The sequence below is a fragment of the Bubalus kerabau genome, chromosome 13 (assembly GCF_029407905.1).
Source record: "Bubalus kerabau isolate K-KA32 ecotype Philippines breed swamp buffalo chromosome 13, PCC_UOA_SB_1v2, whole genome shotgun sequence".
Taxonomy (NCBI): Eukaryota; Metazoa; Chordata; class Mammalia; order Artiodactyla; family Bovidae; genus Bubalus; species Bubalus kerabau.
Genome location: NC_073636.1, coordinates 16,514,358 through 16,532,487, shown reverse-complemented (window position 1 = coordinate 16,532,487; position 18,130 = coordinate 16,514,358). Strand labels below are relative to the sequence as shown.

Here is an 18,130-nt window from a genome sequence, read left to right as displayed (position 1 = left end):
TGTGCTTTAATATCAGGAAACAGTTTTGTCCAAACTGAGTTTTGGTGGTATTCACAAGGCCGTTTGGAAGTTGTATGCAGTACACTCTAAAAAATAGACATCAGAATAAAATAAGTTTTCTTCTCAACCTAAAGTAGCCATTGTATATTTTTCTCATCTTTTCTTAGAACATCTTATGAGATTGTCCATGGAAGAACTTGTAGAATTTCTCCAGGAGACCTTGGCAAAGGATTTTTTCTTCGAAGATGACTTTGTAATAGAGCAGCTCCAGATTTCTATGGCAGAACTGAAGCGGGCAAAGCTCGACCTTCCAGAGCCTGGTAAGGAACTAGCCAGACACTTTATGTACAACTTACAGTTAAGATCAGGAGACACGGTGCAGTTAGCATGGCCCATTGCTGGTGAAAACTGCATGCTTGTGATGACGTCATGTAAATCAGTGTCTCGTTGGCTGCTTACGGCTTCATTATTTTAAGAAAGAGCAAATATTCATTAAATCTGCCTCTCCTACTTGGAAAACTAGGAAGTTTAATAGGTAGATAATGCTGTTTCAACAGAAGTTAACCATGGCTTTAAGTTACCATAACAATCAGCACTCTTTACTTTCACCATCACTTGTAGAACCACATGCAGTACTGGAGCAAGTAGAAGTCCCATTTTATAGAAGAGGAAACTGATACTAAAATGCTAATAAACATGAAGCCCACAGAACCTGCAGATAGCAGAGTCCGAGTCTGAGGTTCCTGACTGCTCATCCCTGGTTCTTCGCAGTATGCTGCAGTGTAGATAATATATTTTATTCACTTATCCCAAAACGTCTTCCAGTGCCTCCTGTTAGGTTTTCTGCTACGTGCTGTGTTGGGGATTTAACAACTAAAAAGACATTCCTTCTGTTCTCAGGGTGCACGGAGGAGACCCAGAATTTACGCAATAACAATAGAGTATGAATAGAGTCATAATAGAGCTAGAAAACAGGGTAAATAGGGAAGGGTGGATGAAGAGTAGTACTGGATGAGAGGGAAAGAAAAAAGAAAATGCAGAGAGAGCACAGTAGAAAGTTCAGAACACACTTTTGCTAAAAACCAAGATGCTTTGCTTTTAGTTATTTAAGTGCAGGGAGCCTAATCGGTGTTTCTCCGAGGTTTGTTGCGTGATCAGGGTTCACCAGAAGTTCAGCCGTCACTGCGGTGGTGGCGTGTGGCCTGGGCCCAGCGAGGCCAGCGCTCTGCTCCGGGAGGTCCCTCCTCTCGTCTAGTGTTGTCCCTCTCTACTGATTCTTTCCTGTCACAGGGAATGCATTTGGAGTAGCAGTTACTAACTATATTCTTGCTATTCCAACATTTGTTTTTAAATGACTTACCTACTTTTAAAAAGAGTTTAAAACAAATTTTAGTAAAAGACACATACATTAATAGGAAAAATATATATAATAGAACTATTTAAACATGAGAATAAAATATCCAAACCTGTGTAATGGAATGGACTGATTTAGCATCTAACTAGCAGCTAGTGTTTATTGAATGTCTGCTCTGTGCCACATTCCACACACATTGTCTCATTTAATCCCTCAAATAACTTCTACAAAATATTCAACCCCAGTCTACACATGAGGAAACTTGGTGGCAGTAGTTTGTAAGATCTTTTTACAGTAGAACAGAGATAGAGGAGGTGGGGGTGGATAAATAACCCCGGAGCTGGGTTATTCTCCGGGCTGATGTTCTCTGGATACAGAAAGCCGTTGCGGTCTTCCGAGGCAGGCCGGCTGAGGGACTTGTAGTTGCGTGTGGTGTCCACTGGGTGGTGACAGAGACCTGAGTAAGATGGAAGATGGAGCAGCCAGAAGGGACTAAAGAGACTCCCTTTTTTTTTTTTTTTTTTTTTAAGGGATGCTAAGGAGTGTTCTTTTTGTTGTTGTTGTTGTTTTAAAGAAAAAAGTGTTATTCAAGAAAAATAAGAAACTTTTTGCCTTTTTCTGAAATATATCAAGTTACAGTTCCTTTTTTTTTTTTGAGCAGAGTAGTCTAATTCTTGGCAGTGGCATAAAGGTATTTACCATTTATGTGATGGAACCCTAGTGAAAAGTGTCATTAGCGTGGTATTTTCACAGAAGTGTCCGTCTTGTGTGTGATGGGAATCATGCTGCTTTCCCACTTCTTCATTTAAACTCCTGGTTTTCAGGGGAGGAAGTGAAGAATAGAATTTTAGGCAAGGAGCTAAAGTGAGGTGAGCAGAAAACAATGTCATGTCTATTGAAAAGAAGTCCAGAATGAAAGTATGGATAATAAATATTAATACTTATTGCCTATTTATAGCCATCTGTTTGACATCAATTATGCTTGAATCTTTTAGTTATACCCCGTTGCTTAAGTGTGAAAGGAGATATTTAAACCAAAGACCAAATGCAGCAGTGTGTGTATTAGGCACGTTGGGGGGGGTGGGGCGCTGGGCTGCATAGTTTGAATAGTTTGAATCTGTGAAAGATACTGTCCAAGAATGTTTAATGCTTATACGGATCTACTTGTGTGGGAAAAGGGCAGAGAATATTTATCAGCACATGAGACAATGGTATATGTACTTCAGCACATGAGACAATGGTGTATGTGCTTCAGAAAGGAATCACTTTATAATGAAGTCGGAGAATATTTTTCTCCTGATCCTGTACTTAGACACAGAGGTCAGCTCTCCTGGGCGCAGGGCCCCTGGCTTTTGCTGCTATGGTTGTCAGGTGAGTCTTGGGCCTCACTCAGTCCAGCAGTGGCCTCAGGAGGCCCAGCGCTCTGCTGTGGTTATCTCCCCGCCCCATTGCCCCCATTACTCTCTCTGACTGGCCCATGCTTCCCCTCCCCTCTTTCCCTTCCTTCTCCTCGGTCTCTCCTCTTGAGAGACGGCCCTTCCCACTGCCACGGAGGCCCTTAGAAACGTGAACAAGTGTACATTTGCTTGCCCTTGAACTGCTGAGGATTTGCGCTGTTCAGAGGGGTTGGGTCAGTCACGGGAATCCACTGACCGTGGCAGGATCCACGTCATCCGTCAGCGACTGCTGGTAGAGGACAGAAGTGGGTGCGGAGTCACGGCCCTGCCCGCTCCCCGGTCACAGGTCCCTGTGGACAGGAGCTGCTGTCCGGCGCTGTTCTAAGTTGTGCAGACCCCAGCACTGCGGTCCGGCCCTGGTGCCTAGAAACACACTGAACCTCCCGCGTAGGCCCCCTGGCTTAACCTTCAGAACTGTCCATAATATGGGGAGGAGTTAGGGTTTTCAAACACCTAGGTTTTAGAAGGCTCTCTCATATGCTTGTCTATTGCGCCTTTCAAAGTGTTCTTCTTTTTTCCTACTTATAATCTTAATGGGAACTAAGGGCTGTATCCTCTAAATATCTTTGTTCAGTTGAGGTATCCATCGTCACCTCTTAGAGTCCTCGTTCCTAGTGAGAGACTGACATTCAGCAGTTAATTATAGACATCATGTCCTTTTGTTTGCACTGAATTTTTTTTTTCCCTCCAAACCCTGCTATATCTAGTTTCTTAGCTATATAGATCTTGGGTATTTGTAACTGTTATGTCTCTGTACTATTTATTTGAGTGATACATCATTACTCTAATTAAGACTAATTACATATGAATGAGTGGACATTCTGTCAAAACCTCAGTTGTGATTCTGTTACTATTTTAGACACTAGACTGCAAAATAAGTAGGACTGCACTTTGAGCCGGTTATTGACTCCTAAGGTGAAAGGGTGAGCGTGAAAGACCTTTAAGAAGCTACTTTTTGGATGTTTTAGAACAGTTGCAGATTTTTACCCTCCCAGTGTGGATTTTGGCCTCTTGACCATTCAGTAAATGGAACATGCTAAAATTTTCTTTTAATTCTAATATGATGTGTAGATGCGTAGAATATTAATGTCTCTTCTTAGAGAAATGTGTATATTGGCTTGAATATAAAGTAGTGTTAAGTGTAAGGTGAATACTTTTCTCACCCTTTATATTGAAAAATTAAAAATCCCTCATATGTATAACACATACCTTTCCATTTTGCTTCAGGCATGAAATTACCACCTCAGTCTATTACTTCTCCTCATTTTTTCGTTCCTTTTCCTGAGAAATACAGGCCTTATATTTGCAATTCTGCATTTTACCATGCATCCTATTAGTCTTTGCTGATGCATGCCTTTTATGTATCCAGAAGATTTCAGGATGGAAATCTCTGGATATGAGAACATAGGGACAGGATATGATGTGGTATTATTTTCCCCAGATGTTCAATTCTCTCTTAGTCTTCTTTCCTCCCTACTTCTTCCTTCCACTTTACCTAGAGCAGCTTTGTTTATATTTTTTTATTTATTGGAGTTTCATATGAGAGTTGGTTAGAGAAAGAGAATTTCCTTTTAAAAAGTTAAAAAAACCCACTGAATTAGGGAAACACAAAGTTTATTTTTAGCTCAGTAACTCTGAGTCTGGCAGCTCATCTATTTAAAGGTTATTTACCATCATTCTCCGCTCCCTTCCAAAGAAAAGCTCATTGAACTTTTTTAATATCTTAAAATTATGATATGTGGGTAAATAATAGTTATCATCACCTAAACCATGAGCTACATGAAAGCAAGGTGGCGTCTGCCTGCTCACAACTGTGGACCCATGGCTCCCTCCTAACCGTTTGTTAGGTGGGGGGATGTTTGAAGAGAGAAACAACTTATTTTTAAGTGAGAATATATGATTTTGTAGTGACAGGTAGAAAGCATATATCTTAAACTTTGGAATTTTTACAAGTGAAGTCTGTCATCTTTTCAAGATGGTATTTATGGGTGTCCATATTATGGTGGATTGTTTTTAAACACTGTTTACTAAATGCACATTCCTTTAATTCCTCTTTAATTTTCTGGTGTTATTTGAAATGTAAAACTAAAAGTATCTAATATGATTTTCTCTTTCTTTTTTATTTTTTCCTTTTTTTGCATTTAAAGTAGGTCCCTGTTAGAATATTAATTTGGAAGTACAGAATATTGTTTCTTTTTATCCTGTGGAGTTACTTGAGAGAATAATAATGAGCGATTTGGGTACAACTTGGAGCCACAATTGGTCATCAGTTGACCTTTAAACTTGGCAGACTTGCTTGAAGTTGATAGAAACTATTTTACTGAGAGTCTAAACTCTTTTAGTTGAGGAATGCTTAAGTGGAAGGAATGTAATGGTAAGACATTGAACTACTGACCTGCAAGATTGTTTTAGGAATAGAAATGAGAATATCAGCTTTGCATTTTTGAAAAAGCAGGTAATAATATAGCTTAACAAAATTTAATAATCATCTTATACAAGTCTGTGACCCTTGCTCATGGGGCTTCCCTGTTGGCTCAGACGGTAAATAATCTGCCTGCCAGCTTTGATCTGAGGGTCCCAAAGATCCCCTGGAGAAGGGAATGGCTACCCACTCCAGTATTCTTGGGAAGTCCTGGACAGAGGAGCCTGGTGGGCTACAGTCCATGGAATCCCAAAGAGCGGGACACTACTTAGTCACTAGCACTTTTTCTTACTACTCATATAAGGTTATAGAAAATCTTCCGATCCAATAAGACTTTTGAGTTTTAGAATGTTTTCGTGTCAATCTCTCTAAAAAATGCTTCTCCTAAGCTACTAAAATGCTGCATGTCTCTGTGTGGGTATGCATGTTGAGTGCGCAAGTGAAGAGTAAGCAGTAATTCATTGATGTAGGTCTTAGGTTTGGTACTGTTTGCTCATGCACATATGGCACTTATGAATGTGTCTTTCCTTTTAGGCAAAGAGGATGAATTTCCAAAGAAACCTTTGGGGCAGCTTCCCCCTGAAGGTCAGTCAGCTGGTGTTACTCACCTGAGCAACGGACAGAGGAGCGTGGGCAGGTCGAGTCCCCACCCTGGCGGTCGGAGAGGCAGCAGCTCGCCCCACAAGACCCACGAGCCCTCCCCACCTCACCCACGCCGGACCGGCACCCCCGAGAGGGCGAGGCAGCAGCGGCGGAAATCGTCGGACGAGGAGGGTAAACGGCTTCGCGACGAGGCGGAGGCGCAGGCGCAGAGGAGACTCCCGCCGGGCGCCCAGGACGGCTCCGGGCAGTACAACCACGCGGCGGCCAATCAGAACAGCAATGCCACCTCGCGTGCCCGGAAGGAGTTCGCGCCCCGATGGCACAAGCCTTCCGAGGCTGCGGTTCTGGAGAAGACCGCCAAGTCTGCTGTGGAAGGTCGGAGCCGGGCCGCACCCCCCACGCTCGCCGACCCCCGGGCTCCCCACGTGAGGCAGAAGACGAAGGTGCTGGACGCAGATGAGGGCAAGCGCGGCTCCACAGCCTCTCAGTACGACAACGTGCCCGAGGATGGTCCGGGAGGCGCCGTGGAGGAGGCGCTGGAGCGTGCGCGGGCGCAGAGCCCCCGCAGGCCCGCCGAGCCCGGCGCCAGCCCGTCCAGAGCCCCGCCCAAGTTCGCCTTCAAAGTCCTGCCTTCGAGTTACGCCCAGCACCCGTTCCTGCCAGACGGGGAAGATCGTGGGCCCGCGCACCCCCCTTTGTACAGTAACCCCCCCACCTACCAGGGCAGCTCTCCAAAACGGGTCCCCGCCGCCAACAGCAGCTTCCCGTTTCCCCCCGGGGCACACACAAATCCTTCCCGGAGACCTTACGGCTCCACGCTTTCAATCAGTGCTTCTCCAGAGAAATCTTACAGCCGCCCGACCCCTCTGGTCCAGCCGTCGAGTCGAATAGAAGTTCTCCCTGTTGATCTTGGTGCCGGCGGATATTTGGGCAATTCAGGGTCCCCAAAGAATGGGAGATTCATCCTTCCTCCAGGGGATTGTTTGTCAGATAACAGAAAATGGTCAGAAGTTGGTTACACGTGGAGACCAGAGATGCACGGACAGCCGTGGACAAGAGATGTCAACCGTGGCCACTTGAGCAGTTTCCCAAGACACCCCACGTTTCACCACGCCCCCTATCAGGACCACTCCCTCCCCTCAGTCTCCGTAGATGGTCCAGTGCGGTATAGAACTTCCCCAGCTCTGGAAGACGCCACTTCACCCGGGTTTCAGTATTCAGGGCCCTCGCCTCCAGCGTATCACTACAGAAATCGGGATGGACTCTCTATGCAGGAGTCAGTATTGCTGTAAGAACTCATTTGTACTTGCTGCAGACAAGAGAATAGAAACCGTATGAGACCTGAATTGCTATGTTTATAATTGCCAAAGCAGTATTTTATATGATTGTAAAGAACTCGCACAGTTCTCATGTATGTCAGTAATAAGAATATATGGAAGTGATTTCATCCCCACCTAGATGCTGCTTAAAGATGAGCTTTTAACGTGCATCATCACCGAACCCATTAAAAGGAATTTAACCTGGAAACATAGCAATAGCATTTAGGGATGCACGCACAGTTTCATTAATATCTTTCTCCAAAATCTGAATATTTGTACTCTCTTAGCCCATTCTATTTTGAGTAATGTTACAAAGCACTGAAAAGCAGTAGAATAGATATTTTTAAGGCTCTACCTAGTGTATGTGTTTTTTAATAGCTACTATATAGGCATCTACCCATATACAGTCAAACACAGAACTAAAAAAATGTTAAAAGAACTTTTAATCTAGATCCATGGAATAATTTATTCTTCTTTTCCCTAACTTATCTTTTAGTCAGGTTTTGTCCGTCCACCCCCAAGTCCCCTCGTTTTATTTTTAACCCAGGTTCTAAACTGACTTGAGGGTTTGCCCTGACTTGATTCAGCATCTCATGGAATGCTCAGCTTTCTCATTCAGCTTTCAGTCTGAAAATTAAAGACATTGGAGAGAAAGGCTAACCAACTTAATGGTGCTTAAAAAAATCAGTGCAGTTTAAGTTTTGTTTTCAGAAGTGCGGCACGCAGTGTGTCCGTGTTCACAGAGAAGTCAGCTTTTGTGTGTCTGTGCCCTTTTTTCTGGTCTGACTCCTACAAAGCTCAGAGCAGAGTATGCTTGCCAGACGCCCAGGAAGTGCATGCATAACTCTCCAGTGGATGCCAGCTGAAGTTGCAAGTTACCGATCATCAGTCACTCATAGCAGAACCAACTGCTTTGAAATTCATTTGAAAGCAGGATTAATAATAGGGTCCTTTCTTACTTCTGTCCCTTAAATTCCTGTGAAACCTCCCTACAAAGGGCAGGGAGATACTTACATGGTCTTTTCCTGGCCCTCTTCCTTTAAAGAAGGTAGTCAGTGGATATTGCTGCTCTTAGGCCATTAAATTATTGCTTTGTAAAATTGTAAAAAAATGATCCTAATTATTACTAGGAATCTCAGATTTTGGTCCTTTTTTTTTTTTTAAATAGCGTGGCTATCATATTTTCAGAAATCTTTTTTTTTTGGTTGGTTGGTTCAGTGAAAAAAGTTCAGTTTCATGGTAACAAATCAGCAATGTATTTCAGAATATTCATTTACACTACAGTGACCAAAACAGCGACCAAGTTTTGGGCACTCCAAGAAAGTACGTCTTTGGGTTTCACTGGAGAGCTTGTTTTCACCCTCACTTGCTCTTGTTCGAACAGTAGAGACTAGAAACCCTAACACTGATGGTTCTTCTTGTAAGCTGGGGCTTTTAAGCTTTCAAGGTGCAGAAGTATATGTTATAAAATGAGAGGAACATTTGTTTAGCTAGTGAATGTGACAATATTTTTTATGTATATAATGAGTCTAATGTAATTTTAATCAACTTGGTAATGATGTTATTAAAGGGCAAAACAAATGCAGTGTATTAGCAGCTGAGCACTGCACAGAAACTCCGACAAAATCCAAACACCACAAGACTCCCGACCCAGATCATGTGGAAGCTGAGAAATAAATGTATATAAAAATGTAGCTGGGGATGTGAACTCCAGTTTTAAACCATGATTCTGTGACTTGTAATAATCCAAGCTGTACAATTTAGTTTATGATAGCAGCATCAGAGCTGCTTCAAAATATATATATATCAACAGTGGTAAATACTGTAGATTTATATATATATATATGCAAAAAATATATACACACACTATTTTCTTATGTCATCTATGACATTTTTTATCTGTATACTTTTTTTGATGTGATTGTTTTTAACATGCTGAAGAAGTATATTTTGTTTGTGTCTTTTATGTGCTCTGTTCATATGGCATCTCTGATTTTTCTAAACCTTGTTCACTTCTGAGTAGATATGACCCAGTATTTGCCTCCATGACTATATATATTGCAGTTCTATGTTACATGCTTTACTAGTTTCCAGTAATTCTGTATTTAGAACCGTATCACCTGCCTTTATTTAATCAGCCATTTTTAATAGCTTACAAGTCTGTTAGTGTGTGAAATTCACTCAGTTGTGTCCAACTCGTTGCTACCCCCATGGACATATATAGTCATGGAATTCTCCAGGCCAGCATACTGGAGTGGGTAGCCTTTCCCTTCTCCAGGGGATCTTCCTAACCCAGGCAGGGATCCAACCAGGTCTCCCGCATTGCAGGTGGATTCTTTACTAGCTGAGCCACAAGGGAAGCCCTTTTAATAGCAATAAGGAATTATTTTCAGTTTTCCTCCTTTGTGAAATGTAGCTGTTGGTTTTTCAAGTAGGAAAATTTAATTTGAAATTATTTTGCCACCATCCACTTTTACTCTTTCAAATTTATGTTTTAATAAAATATAAATAATGAAATGTTAAAAGATGGAATAATATTCGTATAGGAGGTTAAGTATATTTATAAAAAATCTGGTAAGGATCTTCATTTTTTTCTCTAGATATATACGAGGTAAATATTTTACCACTGTTAAGTGTTTTCTTCATAGCAGTTTTGCTTAACACAGTAAGCACTTTGATATAGTTTATATATTTTTTTTAATAGTTTGAAAAATTAAACTAGACCTAGTGTCTCAAAGAGTTTTAAAACTTCAGCTCTTTCAGATGCTTATGTTGTTTCCAGGATGTTTAAAACAGAAGACAGCTTTGAGAGCCGATAGATGCCTATACTGTCAGACCAGACATACAGGGGAGGAACAGAATGCCTTTTCCTCCTGCCCTCTAGGTTCTCCATCCAGACCTCGTAGATTGGGCAGATAAAGGACAGACAAGTAGGAGAAAAGCAGCCAGAAGGCCATTCGCCCGTGTGTCCTGCCTTCACGGGATCCAGTGATGAGGTGCTCCAGGGGAGGGTTAGCTTGGGGTTTCTCCACCCAGCTTAGCTGGGGAAAGGGAGGGATGGGGAAGAAAGGGCACTTACGTAAAAGCAAATGACTTTCTAGAAAATAAATGGGCCTTCAGCAAAGCAGATAGGAGAAATGATCATGTGTCCTGGGGCTGAGTGGGGTGCCAGAAGAGGAGATTATATATAAAGTTGCCTGGGGAGGGGATTTATGACAATTGCATTCTTTGGGAAGGCTCTGCGTTTAGGCAGGTAAAGGATTTCAGGGACTCATAACTTCAGCTCAAAAATCGTTTGTACCCCCAAAGTGGCATGTTTTGGGGTGACAGGTCCTGAGCCTCTTCACCATCAGTGACAGAACGCTTCTCTAAAGAAGGAAAAGAGATTCAGTCTGGGACATCTCCAAAGAAGAAAAATAGATGTTTACAGGATGTGATGTGATTGTTTTAACTTTTTTTCATTTTAAGAAGATACTAAGTTTTATGTTACAGTGAGTGTCACTGTATATTTGTAATCATTTCCAATCTTTGTCTCAGGGCTCGTTACACCATAAGCACAAAAATGATGCCTAGTCAATATTTTGCTAAGATCTCTCTTCTTTTCTTTTTCTATGATTAGAGAAAAACATTCCAGGTCCACAAATAGGGCTTTATTCACACAGGATCTACAGCTTAATCTTCTGGAAATATTATTACTTCTCAGTTATCTTTTAGATTCACACCTTTTTTTTCAGATGCTCTTGATTGTGGGTTATTTAAGATTGGTTTTGGCAGTCCATTTCTTTGTTTTAATTGTCCTTTAATGGATTTTACATTTCATTTCTAATAGTAACATTAATACTTATTGATTAGACAGTTTTAATAAGTCAGACTTTACTTTTACAATGACGTAAGGTGTTGAGAACAGGAAGAAAGGATTCCATTTAACACTTATTTGTGAATTGTACTCAGAAGGGTTTTCAGTTATAGATAAATCTAAGCATAACTGCCACCATTTTATCAGTAAGAATCCTGAAAAATAGAGGAAAAAAATAACAGATTTCATAAGAGTGGATCTTGGCCCCTGCTGCTCGTTAGAACTAACTGGGGAAATTTTTTTTTTAATCAAGTGTATATTCCCACTGTGAGCTGTCTCAAAAATTCTTAACAGACCCCTTCCAGAGTTTCGAAACTGATTTCGGGTAAGTTGGGAACATTTCGACTGGAAAGATGAGCATCCCCAGCCATCTCACAGTTCTGATGAACTGCTGACAGTGGTGGGAAGTGGCAGTGACTTAAGCCCAAGGCCAGAGCCTGTGCTTCCTCTCATCACCTTACAACAGTTCTTCCAAATAGATCGAGCCTTACGAGGATTTCTGTTTTCCTGGGTAACTTCTGTCACTTTTCCTTAAGTGACCTGCTGAAAAGAGGCCCAAGCTGTCAGGAAGCCCATGGAGAAGCCGAGAAGGTGCTGCACACTGGTGTCCACCTGACCAGTCAGCGTTTCATTGAGCCCTTACAGTGTACTAGTCGCCTTGGGACGGTGCTGGGTTCATACTTCAAGATAGGAGGTGTGTTTTATAGACTGTGTCTCAGTTCAATGTTGGCGATGGGACGTGTACAGGTGACCATTGTGGGCACAGAAAAGCCCAGTGCTGGAGGGTCTGGGAGGGCCTGTGCGGGAGAGAGAGTAGACGGACTGAAGGGATGGAGAGGGGCGTTTGTAGAGAAGGGATGCACGCAGCCTCGTGCCGTGTGTGGGGAAGTTCTCGCTTTGGCATGTGTGTCTGGGATGGGGTGGGAGAGTCTGCATAGACCTGGCCTGGGGGCCTCTGTGCCCTGTGGAGGCGGATGTAGGGGTACAGGCCTGGGGGATGTTTGGACAGTTGCAACAGGTGTTATTTCTAAAAGGTGGTACAGATCCCAGCACCAGGGGAGAAATTACCAAGAAAAGGTAATGAACTTGAGAACTATTTACCAAGTAAAAATTGGCAAAACTTGATAATTGATTGAATGTAATCATAACAATTAAGGATAATAGCTAACATTACTGAATGCTCGCTGTGTGTCTGGCATTGTGCTAGGCATATTACCCGTATTAACTCAATTCTCACAATAATTGAAGTGTATGACCTTAATTCCCAGTTTACATATGAGAAAACTAAGGCTCAGGGAGTTGAAGTGACTTGCCCCAAGTTACACAGCTGCTAGGAAAAGAGACCCAGGCAGGACTTGAATCTGAGTCTAGAACTTCCATTCCCTCACTGACAATTTTAAGAAATATTATTTACCTACCATAAAATTCACCCATTTAAGTATACACATCAGTGATCTTTTAGTAAATTTACAGAGTTATGCAGCCATCACAGCAAACCAATCTTAGAACATTTCCATTACCTCAAAAAGCTCTTTTCCCCATTTGCAGGATCCATTCCCACCCACAGCTTCAGGCAACTGTTAATCCACCGTCTACCTTTCTGATTTGCCTTTTCTGGACCTTGAAATGGAATCAGACAATATGTGGGTTTTTTGCATCTGGCTTCTTTTTGCTTTTTGAGGTTCATCCATGGGTAGCAAGTGTCAGTATTCACTTTCTTCTTTATTGCTGACTAGGAGTCTGTTGTCTGGCTATCACGCTTTGTCCCTCCAGTCACCAGTTGGTAGGCATTTGGGTTATTTCCACTCGCGGCTCTGACCATTTGTGCCAAGTGTTTGGCCTTGGTTTCATTTTCTTTGGGTGTATATTTAGCCGTGCTGTTGCTCGCTTTTATGATAAGCTTGTGTTTAACTTTTAAAGAAGCTGCCACACTCTTTTCCATCATATCTGTATCGTTTACCTTCCCACCAGCAATGTATGAGGGGTCTGATTTCTCCACATCCTCACTGATGCTTGTTGTTCTGTATTTTTGGTTAAAGCCATTCTAGTGGGTGTGAAGTGATATCTCACTGTGACTTTGATTTGCATTTCTCAAATGGCTAATGATGTTGAGCAGCTCTTCATGTTTTTATGACTCATTCGTGTGTATTCTTTGGTGAAATCTTTATTGATATCTTTTGCTCACTTGTTTAATTGGGTTTTTGTATTTTTTTAAAGTAAGCATTCTTAAAATACTCTGGATACAATTCCTTTGTAAGACACAAGATTTGCAAATATTTTCTCCCAGTCTGTGACATGTCTTTTCAGTTTCTTAATAATGTCTTTTGAAGTATGAGTGTTTTTAATGAAGTCCAGTTTATTGTCTTTTTCTCCATGGATCATGCTTTTAGTATTGTACCTCTCTGCCTAACCCAAGGTGACAAATTTTTCTCCCATGTCTTATTTCAGAAGTTTTACCGTTTAGCTCTTACATTGAGATCTATGAGCCATGTCAAATTATTACTGTTATAAGGTGTGAGGGAAGGATCTAAGTTGATATGCATGTTCAGTGGTCTCAGAACCAAGTTTAAAAGACAGTGCTTTCCAAAACTGAATTGCCTTAGCACCTCTATCAAGAAATCAATGAATCATATTATTTAAGTGTTTAAGTTTCGAAAACAAAGAAGTGTACATCCTCCAACTTTGTTCTTTCTCAAGTTGTTTTGACTCTTCCTATCCAGTGTTATGCTTCTTTTGTTAAAGTTATGCCTGTTGTATTTTTCTTGCATTTGTGACTAGAATTGTGTTCTTCAGAACCTGTATGCTCGCACACATCATTCTGTACTGCTGAGGGGAACAGAAGGCCAGAGGTTGATTTCTGCAGTTCCTTGGTTGGGCCATGGGAGGGACAGTGAGGCCACCATCTGATAAATCCAGGAGATGGAGTGGGTTTAGGGTTGGTGAGGAGACGGCTTCTGTTTGGACCCATAGAATCTGAACAGTGGGGTACAGACACATCGTGCAGATGGGCAGCTGGCGATTGTGGAGAGATTTGGACTTGCTGGCACGTAGGGGTCAAGTCATAGGAGAGCCTGCCTGGGGAGGAGATGAGCTGAGGAGGGGAGCGTGAAGGACTCGGAGGGACCGGCCTGGACGGGTTCCACGGCACACAGGCCCAGTGATTAAGGACGGAGCTTCCGCATCAGATTGAGTCGAGTTTGAAGTCGGTGCCCAAGGCATCCGCTGGCCTCCGTCCTGGGGAAGGAGGAGCAGGACCATAGCATCCGTGCCCTTCTCGGGTATGCAGACCGCAGTGCTCGTTTCCTGGAGTTGTGAGGATTCAACAAGCTGATTGGCGCACGGTTTCCAGGAAGGCATCACCACGCAGTAGTAAGGAGGAAGGTTACCTGTCCTCCCAGCCCCCGCAGAGCTGGGCGTTAGTGACCAGGAGGGCCGCAGCCCTGACTTCATGGAGCTGAGAGTCTCATGAGCAACACAGCGGCACACGTGTCATGACAGGACATCGGGGGGGGGGGGAGGGTGGCCCAGGGCGATGGGAGAGGAGGGGCCCTGGCTGGGGGGCTGCAGGTCCCAGGAAGGAGGAGAGGTCAGCAGCCTAAGTGCAGGAGAAGATCCAGTGACTTGACTGAAGAGATGATTGGAGTTTGATAGGGCGTTGGGGCTGTCATCTGCTGTCATTCCTAGAGCCACGGCCAGGTTGGCACGTGTGGGAAGCAATGCCACTCTCTCCAGAGCAGGGTGGGGGCGTAGTGGGAGGGTTGGGCCTACATGGGGAAAATGATGCCACTTAGAGGGCAGTTCTGACCCTTCACACGCTTGGGAACTGCTACCAGGCTGCCCTTGGTTTTATTCCAGTTTGTTACTTTCTGTATTCCTGGAGATTAAAATATCAATAATTAAAACTCCCTGTAGATCAAACTTTCCACTTTCATTTGGAGGAAAGTCAGCATAATTTGAAGATAAAGCCGGCTGCATCAAGACCTCTCATGTCCTTCCCTGGAACACGCTTGACTTTGGAGAGCACATCTGCAAGTTTTGCTGCAGGTGTGGTACCCTAAGGAGATTTGATGTGGGAGTTGCCGTTTGTGGGCGTGGAGAGGCTCACTTCTCTGAAAGCCAAATATGAATCCACGATGAACCACGGCTCCCAGATAGCTCAGCCGGTCTTGAATGCATTCATCAGCTCCACTGAGATCCTGGTGTGACTCTGGGCAGGTCCCTGAACCTTTTTGGGCCGGGGTTCTCTGATCTGCAAACTCTGGAGGTGGAGGGGAGAGTCTGAAAAGGGTTCTGCCCCAAATTCTCTAAGGGGAGGGTGCCCCAACCCCAGGCCTGTGTGTCTGCTTTGTGCAGCTGCCATGTCAGGCGGTCTGAAGATAGTGGTGAGCAAAGAACAGATGGCCTTGTGGCATTAAGGAGCAGGTGGATGTGTGGGGAAGGTTGGCATTCATGCTTTCTTACAAATGAAAACCCACATCTGTGGCATGGACCAGAAGGGTGGGGAACCCAGTGCGCTCAGCCCCCATATGACAAGCACGAATATGATGCTTATGAGAAGAGATGTGGCTCAGATTGGACCGGCAGGGAAGTCACCACGGAAACGCACAGAGGAAACTGGCTTACAGCTATGGGAAGTGAGGGACCTTCACAAGACAGCCAGGGAGCAGAGAATGGATGCAAAGGAGCAAATAAGACCTAGGCACTCAGGTTGCTATATGAAGGCAGTGTTAAATCATCAACCACATCTGTACTCACGAATCATACCATTAGCAGGACCACCTCTGAAAGGGCAGAGAGCGATGGCCCTGGCGGTGCACAGCTTGGTGGAATCATCATAGCTTGACTGGAAGTCATCATAGCTATGCCCCTGTCTGAGCTGCCACTCACCAGCAGGGTGAGCTTGGGAAAGCCACATTTCCTTCTGGGCCTCACTGTCTCAGCTCTAAAATATGGGCGTTGGATCTGTATGGGCTGGTGGAGATGACGTTGGAGAGCAGGTTTCAACCAGGGTGGTGAACCAGAGTCTCTTGGGAAGCTGCCCAAAATACTGGTGCCCAGGCCACCCCAGATGAATGAGGCAGATCTCCGGGGGTGGGGCTCAGAAATTAGGATTCTTCTTAAAAATTAAGCCCACAGCAGCCCAACAGTTCACGACTCTACTCTGTCCATCAGACCCGAACCACGTGATGCAGTTGTATAGGAATCAGCCACAAGCAGCCAGAGTCCTGGGGTCAAAACCTCTGATGAGAAGCCATGAATGACGTGCCTGCCTCTGCTGCCAAGCAAACTGTTTTGACCATGAAGAAAGATGTCGCTCCATCTCCGCCTCTACGTCATTGTTGTTCTAGCTTCTGTGGCCTTCTGTTACTGTCTGCGAACACCTTACAATCATGTGAGGGCATTTCTGTCTAGAGGATGAAGTGGTGTCTGGAAAGAACTCAGGTGTGCAGCAAGCTTGGAGATGAGTCTCAGCTTTTCCACTAGCCTTTCTGAACCTTAGCCTCTTGAGTGAAATAGAGAAGATGAGGCGTTCTCCACAGGCCTGCTCTGAAGATGTACTGAGATGATGTGCATCATGTGTACGTGATGTGCAAAAGAGCGCCTGCGACATGTGCTCAGTAAGGTTAAACGATGAATAGAAATGTCTGTATAGGGAACAGACTGATATCACTTATATTTGAAGTTTGTTTTTCCCCCTTGAGACTTGTGAAGTACCCCCAAGTGGAATATGAGCAAAGAACAGTGAAAGAAAATGTACGGATAGAGAAATACAAAGCTATTAAACATGTTCTCCATCCTGCCAGTAATTCAGTTCAGTCGCTCAGTTGTGCCAACTCTTTGTGACCCCATGATGTACTCTGCATATGGGCTTCCCTGGTGGCTCAGTTGTTAAAAGAATCCGCCTGTACTGTGGGAGACCTGGGTTTAATCCCTGGGTTGGGAAGATCCCCTGGAGAAGGAACAGTTACCCACTCCAGTATTCTGGCCTGGAGAATTCCATGGACTGCATAGTCCATGGGATCACAAAGAGTCATACACGACTGAACAACTTTCACTTCACTCTGCATATAAGTTACATAAGCAGGATGACAATATACAGCCTTGACATACTCCTTTCCCAATTTGGAACCAGTCCATTGTTCCATGTCCAGTTCTAACTGTTGCTTCTTGACCTGCGTACAGATTTCTCAGGAGGCAGATAAGGTGGTCTGGTATTCCCATCTCTTTAAGAATTTGTTGTGATCAACACGAAGTCTTTGGCATAGTCAATAAAGCAGAAGTAGGTGTTTTTCGGGAACTCTCTTGCTGAATGGAAGCACTGACCAATGAGGCCAGTTGGCAGAAAGGATGTCCATGCCCTGCCAATGGGAGGAAAAGTTCCCCTTCAATGTGCCAAGTCCCACACCACTGCATGAGCAGAAGTACAAGCAGAAAAAAGTGGATGTAAAAGGATGTTTGTCTTGCAACAGCAGAGGATCGGTTAAATTGAGGTTGAGTTCAGTTCAGTTGCTCAGTCGTGTCTGACTCTGCGAACCTGTGGACTGCAGCACACCAGTCTTCCCTGTCAGTCACCAACTCCCGGAGCTTACCCAAACTCATGTCCATCGAGTCAGTGATGCCGTCTAACCATCTCATCCTCTGTCATCCCCTTCTCCTCCCACCTTCAATCTTTCTCAGCATCAGGGTCTTTTCCAATGAGTCAGTTCTTCGCATCAGGTAGCCAAAGTATTGGAGTTTCAGCTTCAGCATCAGTTCTTCCAATGAATATTCAGGACTGATTTCCTTTAGAATTAACTGGTTTGATCTCGCAGTCCAAGGGACTCTCAGGGGTCTTCTCCAACACCACAGTTCAAAAGCATCAGTTCTTTGGTGCTCAGCTTTCTTTATAGTCCAACTCTCACATCCATTCATGACTACTGGAAAAACCATAGCTTTGACTTAACGGACCTTTGTCGGCAAAGTAATGTCTCTGCTTTTTAATATTCTAAGTTTGTCATAGCTTTTCTTCCAAGGAGCACGAGTCTTTTAATTTCATGGCTGCCATCACCATCTGCAGTGATTTTGGAGCCCCAAAAATAAAGTCAGCCACTGTTTCCACTGTTTCCCCATCTATTTGCC

General features: G+C 43.7%; 1 protein-coding gene across 23 annotated transcripts in view; it reads left to right on the top strand.

Moving 5' to 3' along the window:
* Positions 1-9,341, top strand: part of USP6NL (USP6 N-terminal like) — a 138,120-nt gene extending 128,779 nt beyond the window's left edge. For all 23 annotated transcript variants that reach the window (XM_055543552.1, XM_055543542.1, XM_055543559.1 and 20 more), the window contains 2 exons: positions 168-320; positions 5,768-9,341. In XM_055543552.1, coding sequence (XP_055399527.1) covers positions 168-320; positions 5,768-7,128 — 1,514 coding nt within the window. In that variant the 3' untranslated portion in view covers positions 7,129-9,341. The remainder of the gene's footprint in view (positions 1-167; positions 321-5,767) is intronic.
* Positions 9,342-18,130: the final 8,789 nt, after the last annotated feature.